Raw genomic sequence first — 12737 nt, 5'->3', positions numbered from 1 at the left:
TACATTTTCTCAGATCTTATTTATTAATTATTTTTTATGGTTCCATATATATAAATAATATATATTATATATATATGCATATTTATCTTATACATTTTCCTCATCCATATGAATGATCAATCCATAATGCAAAATAAACTATTTTCATATACATTAATAATAAATATATATAATACGGTAAAATAAAATAAGTTATTATTTTTATATGTATATAATTATATTATAAAATATATACTATATATTATATATATATAGAAAGTTTATCATACTATATGAAAAAAAAAAAAAAAAAAAAAAAATATATATATATATATATATATGACGAGATGCATCATACATTTTTTTTTTTTTTTTTTTTTTGTTTTTATTATAATAATATTTCTTCAAGTATATACAAATGAATAAAAGATTTTAATCATAATTATAATATAATATATCATATTATCATATGTTATTTATTTATAATTATTATATGTTTCTTTTTTGAATATATTTACATATATATTATATAGTATGACTAGTAGTTATGTTATTATGTTATTATGTTTATTTATGAAACAACTAATTATTATTAAAAAAAAATAAAATAAAATAAAATGCATTATTTAGTAGAAAAAGAAAGATTATTTGAAGAAAAGAAAAATATCTAAAAGTAAATACATTCTTTATATGTTATGAAAACAGACCATTATTATGATATTTATATATAATAATAATAGAAAATATTTATTATATAAATGAATAAATAAATAAATATATTTATAAAGTTCAGACTTTTTTTTTTTTTTTTTTAAATGTATTTATTCCTGTTATATATTTGAATGTTTGTATAAATAAGTCTTTAAATAGTGTTAGTTTTCCATATATCTTTTTTTTTTTTTTTTTAAAAAAACATATGTTGCTATATATATATTATATATATATATATATATTATATATTATTACGTATGTTTTTATATGTTATTTGATTTCTTTGGTTTTTTTTTTTTTTTTGCCTTTTTTTTATATTTATTTGTTTTTTTTTTTTTTTATATCTATTTTTTTATTTTTAAAATATTTCAATATATATATTTATGGTTATTATAAATGGGAACCTATTTAATGGATTTTCCAATATTTCTTTTTTATTTATGTATGAATTGAAAAAGAAAAGTTTCCAATTACATTAGACATATTCTTACATGTTAATAGATAAATTAATATAATTTCCATTTATATGAACATGCTAATATAATTTATTCATTTTAATATATATACATGTATATTCTTTTATTTCTTTTAAAAATTGTTACCTTTATTGCACATTTTCAAAACATAATAAATAATTTGAAGAACAAATAATAAAGCGGAAAGAAAAAAGAGAAAAAAATATATATATGTAACTATAATTTTAATAGTGTATATAAATTATATATGTATTATATATATTTTATTTTATTATATCCATCTACATATTAATAGTGACAGATATAATTAGCCAAAAGAGGAATATATATATATATATATAATAAAGAAATATAAGTACAAATCGGAAAAAATTTATAAAATTTTAAGGGATATTAAACCATATATAAATTTAAGTGTAAATTTATCGTCTGATTTTTTAAATATTGTATGTTTATGCATATAATTAAAATATCAGAAAAAAAAAAATAAATAAAATAAATTTAAAAAATAGCTAGCTATCCAATAAAAAAAACAAGACGGACTAGCCAAATATATGCCATAGGGATAATTTATTTAATTTCATTTTATTTTATTTAAATATATACATATAAATATACAATATTTATGCATTAAAAAAAAAAAATTAAAATTAACAATAAAAATGAATGATTATAATGACAAAGAAGTTTATATAAGTGAAGAGGAGGAAGAAGAAGAGCAAGAGCAAGAGCAAGAGCAAGAGCATGAACAAGAGCAGGAAGAAGAACAAGAAGAAGATTATGAACAAGAGCAAGAAGAAGAACAAGAAGAAGAACAAGTGCACGGAATAGAAAAAAATAATAACGAAGAAAAGTCTGATAAGAGAAATGGACATTATTTGGAAGGAAATCACGATCATGATGTTGAAGAACTTCATGATGATGACGATGATGTAAATCATACATATGTATATGACAATGAAAAATATGTACACAAGGTAGAAGATAATCATTTAACTGATAATGATATGATAGAAGAGGATGAAGAAAATGATCAAAAAAGAGACGAGGATTTAAATGAAGAAGAAGAATATGAACATGATAGTAATCATAATAATATAGACATTGATGAAAGTAATAAAGAAGAAAGTGAAGCTGAACAAAATTTAAAAAAAGAAGATTATGATAATGTTGATGAAGATAAAAAAGACAATTTACAAAAGAATGTTGCTTATGCAAATACCATAATAAAAGGTGGAAGGAATTTACGAAATTTAAATAAGTCAAGTACATCATTTGATAAAACAAAAAAGGAACAAAATAATAATATGAATGGAGGTGGTACTAATTTTATTAAAACTTTATCTGATGAAAATAATTTACAAAATAATGTTCCTCATGGTAGAAGGAAAAGAAAAGTATCAAAAGATTTAAATTTAAATAATGAATATGTGTATGGGACTAATTTAAATTTTAAACATGCCCGTAATGTTAATGATGATATAGATGAACATGAAGAAAGTGAAAACAACCATGATCAAAATAATAATGAAGAAATAAATGAGCATAATCAAAATGATGACAATCCTATTCATAATGATAATACAAATGCAAATAATGATGATGATGATGATAATAATATAATTAATAATAATGAAAATGTTGTTAAAACTAATGAAAAAATATTAAATGGGAAACAAACCAATTTAAGAGGTAGTCACTTGAAATTAAAAACAAATAGAACTAAAAAAAATAAAAAACTCTCCAATAAATTGAATAGAAATATTGCAAAAAATGTGAATAAAAATAATAATGGTAGATACGGAAATGTAGGAAGAGCTCAGGCATCTACTACACAAGGAAATGAAAAAAAAGTTCATGGTACCAATGATAACGCTGAATATACAACTCATAATAGAGGAAGGAATTCCACAACAACTAATTTTACAAATAGACATAGCAGAGTAACATTTAATAATAACAATGAAGGTACATATTATGCTGGACATAATAACAATACTAGTACTAGTCATGGAAACAGACATAATGATCCCCATGAAGAAGCTGGTAAAAATAAGTGAACATATAATATTCATAAATAGATATGTAAAAATCTAACATATTATTTAGTCTAACAAACTTTTTGTGTAACATATAATTTTTTTTTTTTTTTTTGTTTTTTTTGTTTTTTTTTTTTTTTTTTTTTGTTTTATATGTTTATTTAATTTTTATTTCCCCTCTTTTTATTAGAACCTAAAAAGGGAAAGAAAAAAAGAGTTACCGAAGAAGGTTCAAAAGAAAGTGGGAAGATTAATGTTGGAGATAGTTATCAGGTGTCAAATTTGCCAAATTTTTTCTTATGTAGATCTGAATTAATGTATAAAAATTATGATACTCAAGAAAATACGAATGACCAGATGTGCCTGTCTTGTTCAGGCTTACCGTGTCATTGTAAAGTAGGAGAAGCAACATTAGTATATTCTCCCATAATGTTAGAAAGGGTAAGAGAGAGATGTTTAAAAAATAGAGGATACCATAAATGTGTAAAAAATGAAATAGAATTATCAGCATATGTACAAGAATGTGCAAAAAGCTGGAAATCAAATATTGATGAATGGGTACCTTTTTCACCTGAATATGCATATAAATTATTACATTATGCAAATTATGATCCACATAAAGCTATAAGTATAATGAAATCATCCGAATTTTCATTTCGGAAAATTATGGATCCTCCAACAAGGAAATATCAAAATAAATGGAAACCAAAAGACAAAAGAGAACACATTTCAAAAAACCCTTTCCCTTCTCCTTTGACCATAAGAACATATTTATCCAAGCGACATCACAACAGTGGATATCACTTGAGATAATATTGGAAAAATATATATATATATATATATATATATATATATATATATGTGTATATATTATCTTTGAGAAATTAACATACATACACAAAATATACCACTTTAAAAAATGTTCTTATACATGCGTTATATACGCATTTAAAAAAAAAAATAAAGACTGTAATATTGTATGCAAATATTAAGTCCAAAATTCATATAATTCATTTTTTTGATAAATCATGTAGACATTTATATATATATATATATATATATATATATATATATATGTGTACTTATATATTTAAAAAAAAAAAAAAAAAATTTCTTTATATATGAACGTACCGAATTAAGATTGAATTTATTATTTAATTCTTTTTTTTTTTTTTTTTTCATTTTATATATTTTTACATATATATGTAATTTTTTTTTTTTTAGTTTTATAATATATTCATAATTATATGTATCAACATATATATATATATATATATATATATATGTACATATTTATATATCATGATATAGAAGAAAATATTATCTAATATTATTTTCAGTGAATTATTCAATTTTTTTTAAATAAGAAAAAAAGATGAACATCATATGCAATATGTAATATTTACATATACAATGTGTTCCTTTATTCTTTTTACAATCAATTTTTCTTTTTATTTTTTAAGTTTTAAACTTTATTTAAATAAAAAAAAAAAAAAAAACTATATAAAAAAAATAAAACCTTTCATAATTAAAAGCAATTTATTCTTTAAAAAAAAAATTATGTTAACATTATGCAACACATAATAATGATACATAAAATAAATATAGAATTCAAAATGTGCTTAAAACAAACATATGTACGACACCACAAAAAAAAAAAAAAAAAAAAAAAAAGTGGTTTATATATATTTATTTGTAACATTTCAAGTTATTTTATTTAAATTTATTCTTTTCTTATTGTTATTTTGTCTTAAATTAAGTCTTTTAAAGTTAATAAAATAAAAACAATTTATTTTATTTTGATATAATAAATGTATAAATATGTAATAAGATTTGAATAGATAAAAATTTATGTAAAATATTACATACTTGCTTTTTGTCTCATGAAATAAATAAGATCCAAAAATTAATTTAAAAAAAAAAAAAAAAAAAAAAAAAAAAAGTGAAAAAAAAATGAAGATATGAATAAAAAAAGAAAAAAAAGAAAAAAAAAAAAAAAAAAAAAATTATATAAAAGTTATATTTTTTAAATGTTATAATATGAATAAATAATAAGTGGGTTATATTTAAAATATGATACAAAAATTTACAATGAAATGTAAAGCAAAATATATATTTATTATATCTATCTATATCTATATATATATATATATAATATGACTATGCACATTTTATATATAATATAAAAAATATTATATAAATTCATAGAATATATAAATAAAATATATATACTTAATATTAGTTACACAATAAATAAATTAATATATATATATATATATATATATATGTATATGTATGTGTCAAATATTTTATTTATACATTGATTTAATTGTATTATTCTTCATATATTTCAAAAAATATTCAATCTATATATAATGATAACAAAATAATTTTATTCTGCTACTTTATTAAAACCTTTATTCATATCTCCTTGTGTTACATCATTATTTTTAAAGTATGAGTCTAAATCATTATCCAATCTTGTTTTTACATTGCTAGATCCCATATATTTATCTAATTCATCATCCTATTAAATATATAAATATATATATATATATATATTTTTTTTTTTATTTATTTATATTATACATGCCATATAAATATTTATTTAATGATATCAAAAAATAACGTTTCCTTTTTCAATTATCTTACCAAATCCTTAGATGTTAATTTTCCTATTTTGTCATGTAGGTTTTGATTTTTTCTAAAAAAGACATTTCTTTTTTTATTATTTCTAAATGTGGTTCTTCTCTTTCTAAAATTAGCACTCTTGAATTTTCTGGTAAAGGTCGTATTTCCATTGCTATTACCAAAAGATTTGTCTTGAAATTTATTGGCAAGTTTTCTTTTGTTTTTTGAAAAAAAAGAATTTCCACCGCGTTTGGTAAATTTTCTATTCATCATGGATAAATTACTACGTCCATATTGTTTAAAAATATGTTTCCTTACATCTACTTTTTTTTTTTGAGGTGTAAATTTAAATAATTTACCTATAAATAAAATTCAGCAGGGAAATTCAGAATATGTGTATAACAACAATGAAAATAACTAAATATACAGAAAAATATAAAAAAAAAAAAAAAAAAAAAAAAAAAAAAAAAGCCAACTAAAAAAAAAAAAAAATTGGAAATCACTACAAAAAAAAAAATATTAGAACCAAAAAAGGAAAAAAGAAAATCTTTTAAATATATATATATATATATATATATATATATATATATATTTAACTCGAATCTATTTTATACTTCGATTTTTATTTCTTTTTTCTTTCTTCTTATTAAGGTATATATCCTATTTTGATAAGATATTGCAATATATTTCAAAATGTTTTGGAATATTTTGTATTTTTTTTTTTTTTTTTTTTTTTTTTTTTTTTTTTTTTTTCGCTATGATATTATTTTGTCCCTTCCTGTTTATTCTGTTTTTAAACTTTTACGGTTGGTAAGGAATTTTAAAAAAAAAAAAAAAAAAAAAATCTTTTACAAAATATATACATTTCATATTGCTATATGCTCTTTTAAAACTTGTATATCTATTATTCATTTTGATGTATATATTTCCATATCATTTTTATCTTCACATTTAACGGATGCAACAATTTGGGGGTTCACATATACTTTATGGCATACATTATTTTGAAAAAAAACATAATGGTATTTTAAAAATATATCAACTTATCATTAAACTAACATATATATAATATCATATTAAATAAAAATATCCCTCTTTAATAATACTTGATAAGGGGTCTAATTTCTTTTACATTCTTTTTTTTTATTTCTGGTGTGTGCTTTAAATAAATTATATGAATTATAAAAAACACATTCGACTACATTTCTTTTTCAAAATATTATTATATGCATATATTTTTATAGATATTTTATTTATATATGTAAAATAAACAAACATCAATCTACATTTATCACATTTTCTATAATATTACATAATATATATATATATATATATATATATATATATATATATATATATATATATGAAATAATAAAATAAGCGGGTATACTAGAAATAATATGTAATTATTCTGTATTTATTAATATTTAATTAATATATATGTATATATAAACATATGCTAAAGTACTTTATCAAAAGAGAGACACATAAAACATATACATATTATATATATATATATATATTATTTCCATAATAATAAAAATGTTATCTATGTATATAATTTCTCATCAAATATTATTTTATATACAATATATATTCATATGTTGATTAACTTTTTAATTTTTTTTAAAATCGGCTTTTTTTTTTTTTTTTTCTTTTTTATATATAATCATTTATAAATGTATCATTTTATATATTTACTTATTTTATTTTTTTTTTTTTCACACACCTCTATTATTTGCTTGATAAGAAAATTTTGAAAATCCTGTTTTACGTGTTCTTAATTTTCCATCTTTTTTCCTTGCTTCAAATTTTTTTCTTTCCAATTTTGCCATGATTCATAAAATATATATTTTATTTTTGTTTGTTTATTTTGAAATAATTACAATTATATGTATATAAAATATTTTTTTTGTATTTGTATACTTTTTAAAATATTTTAATATATAAAAATAAACTCTGGTAATATAAATATATATATATATAATTTTTCTGTACTTTTTACTTGTATTTACTTCAAATATATATTTTTATTTGATCTTGTTTTTCTGTTTTTGGTACCCTTGATTATTTTTATATTTTTTTGTATATTTCGAATTACAAATATGAGAATATAAATGTTTTTTAATTCATATATTATAAAACTATATATATATATTATATATATATATATATATATATATATATAATATTTATTATTTTCTTATTTTTCTTCTTTTTTTTTTTTTTTGTTAAAAAAACAACGGCTTATATAAATATATGTATATATAATTATATTTTGAAATATTTATATATCTAACAAAATTGTTAAACAATAAATATATTTATTTAATTTTTTGAATATAGGAAATAAATAAATAAATAATATATTATATTTATATATAATTATATAATATATATTTTTTTATTTATATATCATACTTATTTTTTTTTTATAATTATATGTATATAATATAAGATAATATATATATATAATTTTTTTACATTTAAATAAAAGTTATTTTTTAAAAAATAAATGAAAAAATAAAATATTAAAGTAAAATTATACAAGAAACTTGAAAGAAAAATAATCAAAATATATTTTTATAAAAAAAAAAATAATAATAAATAAATAAAATAAAATAAAATATATAATTTTTGTATTTATAATATTTTTATTAATATTATATTATATATATATATATATATATATATAATAAAATAATATATTTTAATATATTTACAAACATATACATATATTAATATATATATTATATAATTATTCATTATATTTTTTTTTTAATTTATTTAAAAAAAAAAAAAGAATATATATAAATATTAAGTATAAATATTATAAAATTTGATTAATATTATTATATATATATATTATATTATTTTTATAAGTAATGCATATATAATAAAATAATCATATGAAAAATACATGCGCATGTATACCTTTAAAAGAATATATATTATTATATAAATATATTATATATATTATACATATAAAATATATATATATATTATATATATAATTATATTAATATATATATATATATATATTATATGTACATATAATTAATATTAATTTATATATTATATAAAATATATATTAGTATTATTATTTATATTTTTTTTCTTCCGTTCATTTTTATGCCTGAAAAAAATTGAAAGTTTTTTTCCCTTTTTTTTTTTTATATATATATATATTTGAAAAATATTTTTTTCAAAAAAAAATATAAATATTATATATTATTCAATTTTATGCAAAGAAAATTATATATTATTTTATAATTTTTTTTTTTTTTTTTTTTTTAATAAGTCTACGTCTATTTATATAAATATATACACCCAGAAATAATGTGCTTTTGTAATAATATAGAGATGATAAAAACATTTAAAAAGGTTTAAATAAGGGAATTCAAAAAGATAAAGAAGAAAAATTAAACATATACATATATATATATATATATATATATATATATATATTTACAATTTTTTGATAATAAAATTATTGTATTATATTAAAATATTTTGTAATTTCTTTTTTTCATTATTTATTGACTGATTTATTCTTTCGTTATAAAAAATGGAGAATGCCACATTTAAATATAAATGACTATGAAGTATTTAAGAAAATTTGCTACATATTTTCTTATTAAATAAATATATATACATTTATTATATAGAACTAATATTGCTTTTCTCAAATAAAATGATACCATTATTAATTTTTACATTTTTATTAAAATAATTATAACAAAAAAAAATAAAATACTTAATAATATATATATATATATATATATATATATATATTTAAAAGTTTTAATTTTAATAAGATTCATCTGTAATATATGTCTGTTAAAAAAATGTATGAAACGTATAAAAACACGTTAACAAATATATAAGCACTTAAAAATAATGAATATATATATATATATATATATATATATATAATAATAATAATAAAAAGATTTTTATTATGATTGCTTTTATTTTTTTTATTTTATTTGAATACATATTTTCTTTCAAATTCCAATATCAACAATTCAAAAATAAGTTTGGTTATTTTTGAAAATAAATATAAGTCTTCTGTTATATATGGACAATATATTCTATGATTTTCAACAACATTAAATGGTCTAATGATAAAAGAATTTTTTATTGCATTTTCATTTATGTGCGTGGTAGACATCTCTGATGTTAACAAAACATAATAATCGTATAAAGATTTAATAAAATAGTTCTTGTTTTCTAGATAAGGACATATATTTAGGCACATTTCTCCTATACACTTCTTCAAGTAATTCTTTAAATGATTCTCCACATTATTATCATCATTATTACTATTACTATCATTACAATTACTATCATTACAATTACTATCATTACTATTACTATAAGTATTATTATTATTATTATTATTATTATTATTTTCATTGTCTGCTTTATTATTTTCCATTTTATCCAAAAAAATGATCTCCTTCATATCTTCCAATATATGTTCTCTATCCTCTTCACAAGATAATTTGTCATTATGTTTATCATTTACATCTTGGTGAATACTTTGTGATGAAAACAAATTTTTGAATTTCCATTTAAAAGAAAATCCTTCTCGTTCTTTTTGGGAATTTTCAAAATTAGATTCAGTGTTCGTGATTCCATCACTTTGTGAATATTCTGCATTTTCCTCATATGAATCTGACTGACTAGCTTTGTTACTTCTGTTAAATTTTTCATTTTTACTATTTTCTTCCTTTTCGCTAGTTTCCTCCTTATTATTATTTCTTTCTATATATACTTCCTTATTTACTTCATTATTTTCCTTTTCTTCATTTTGCTTCTGTTCCTTGTTTTTATTATTCCTTGCAATATCAATATAATACTTATCATATGTTTCCCTCAACCGATCAGACATTTTGCTAAGTATGGTATGCTCTGGAATATATTCCAAGGTATCCTTTTGATTTTGATGTTGATTTTGATGTTGATTTTGATGTTGATTTTGATGTTGATTTTGATGTTGATTTTGATGTTGATTTTGATGTTGATTTTGATGTTGATTTTGATGTTGATTTTGATGTTGATTTTGATGTTGATTTTGATGTTGATTTTGATGTTGATTTTGATGTTGATTTTGATTTTGATTTTCTTTTTTCCTTTGTTCTAATAAGATGTTTATGTTTTTCAAAATATATTGTAACACATCCTTTTGGTGAGAAGCAAATATGTCTTTGTGTAAAGAAAGTTTATTTTGCTTGAAAGAGAAATGTGAATAATTGAGAATATTAATTTCTCTAAAACAATATTTACATTGAAGTATTTGTGTGTGTTCATCATCTTGTGGTGATTTATATGACCATCCAAATAATGCCAGCAATTTAAAAATATTGACATTTTCATATTGATAATTTTTTAATTTTTGTACAATTTTAAAATACATATTTATATCATCTTGTTCATCACAAAATGAATCATCTAAACATATATCAGATAAAATATTTATAAAAGAAGTAACGTTGTTCATATTAAAATTTAAATTATTTAGATAATTTATGTCGACAATATATTTTTCATATAGTGGATATTTATTTTTAATTATCTCAATTCCTTTATCTATAATATTCTTATTATTTAAAAAAATGTGAATATATTCCTCTTTGAATATTTTAACATAATGATCAAAAATGCTAAATCTTTTTTTATTCATATTATTTTCTAAAAATTTTTTTAAGATAAATATTAAATCGTGAAGAGTCTTTTTTATATTAATCAAAGGAACAAATAATAAATTATTTTTTAATGATACTATATTATCTTCGTATTCTTTAAGTAATTCTTCTTTTGTTAATGATTTTTTATCTAAATCAAAAATACTTATATCCATAAGATTATTTCTCCATGGGCAATTATGTAAATGTAATAAGCATAAATCATTTATGCGTGTATACATAGAATATGTATCTTTTTCATAAATATATTTACAATTACATATTTCACATCTTATTACAAATTCATCTTGACACACATATCCATTTCTCGCTAATATTAGAGAAGATAAATGTGCTGGTTTTCTTACCCATGCTTTAAATGTTTCTATTCTTTTCATAAATGATATTTTATCTTTCAAATAATTTGTTATATCTTTTGTATTTTCCTCTTCTATATTTATAAAACTCTTATTAATATCAACCAATTCTTCTTTATCACAATTTGAAGAATCACATTTGTTCGTATCCTTCACACTAGTACTCAAGGCACTTGATTCGCTCATCCTTCATTTGAATATTAAAAAAGGGCAAATATCAAAAATAAAAAATATAACAATATATGTTTTAAATGACATATAAAAAATATATATATATATATATATATAAATAATTATATATTTTATATTATTTATTATTATTATTATTTTATTTTTCTATAGTTTATTCATGGCACACCATGTTATATATATATTTATATAGAACAATAAAATAGGGGAAAAAAAAAAAAAAGGATAAACATACAAAGATCCATTTCGAAATGATTTATTAAATTATTTACTTCATTCTCAAAAACGTTTTTATTAAATATAAAATATAATAGAAAATATATATTGACAGATATGTTGAATTATATTTATTTATCAATATCTATTTAAATGAATAAATAAATAAATATATATATAAATATATATATATTATACATATTTTAAATATACAAAATTAAAAATTCATATTTTCTACTTTTTTTGGAAAAACAGAACAATACATCATCAAATAATAATTTTTACATTTTTCCCCTTTTATTTTATTATTTTCCTTATTATAAAAATAATGTATATATATATATATATATATATATATATATATATATAATATTTGCATAGAAATCTTAATTAATATTTATATAATAATATATATATTATTTTTAATTA

At 17.8% G+C, this 12737-nt stretch overlaps 3 protein-coding genes across 3 annotated transcripts; 1 reads left to right on the top strand and 2 right to left on the bottom strand.

The window, feature by feature from the left end:
* Positions 1-1828: 1828 nt before the first annotated feature.
* PF3D7_0519800 (EELM2 domain-containing protein, putative) lies at positions 1829-4018 on the top strand (the record flags this gene model as incomplete). The annotated part of the gene is made up of 2 exons (XM_001351720.1): positions 1829-3212; positions 3396-4018. 2 exons carry the CDS (start codon positions 1829-1831, stop codon positions 4016-4018), a joined length of 2007 nt encoding a protein of 668 aa, XP_001351756.1.
* Positions 4019-5597: 1579 nt separating this feature from the next.
* On the bottom strand, positions 5598-7671 carry PF3D7_0519700 (FoP domain-containing protein, putative; the record flags this gene model as incomplete). Its single annotated transcript, XM_002808656.1, has 3 exons — positions 5598-5732; positions 5858-6195; positions 7566-7671. 3 exons carry the CDS (start codon positions 7669-7671, stop codon positions 5598-5600), a joined length of 579 nt encoding a protein of 192 aa, XP_002808702.1.
* A 2150-nt stretch (positions 7672-9821) lies between these two features.
* On the bottom strand, positions 9822-12089 carry PF3D7_0519600 (zinc finger protein, putative; the record flags this gene model as incomplete). Its single annotated transcript, XM_001351718.1, has 1 exon — positions 9822-12089. One exon carries the CDS (start codon positions 12087-12089, stop codon positions 9822-9824), a length of 2268 nt encoding a protein of 755 aa, XP_001351754.1.
* Positions 12090-12737: the final 648 nt, after the last annotated feature.

The sequence above is a fragment of the Plasmodium falciparum genome, assembly GCF_000002765.6.
Source record: "Plasmodium falciparum 3D7 genome assembly, chromosome: 5".
Lineage (NCBI taxonomy): Eukaryota > Apicomplexa > Aconoidasida > Haemosporida > Plasmodiidae > Plasmodium > Plasmodium falciparum.
This window is presented reverse-complemented; position numbering and strand designations above follow the sequence as displayed.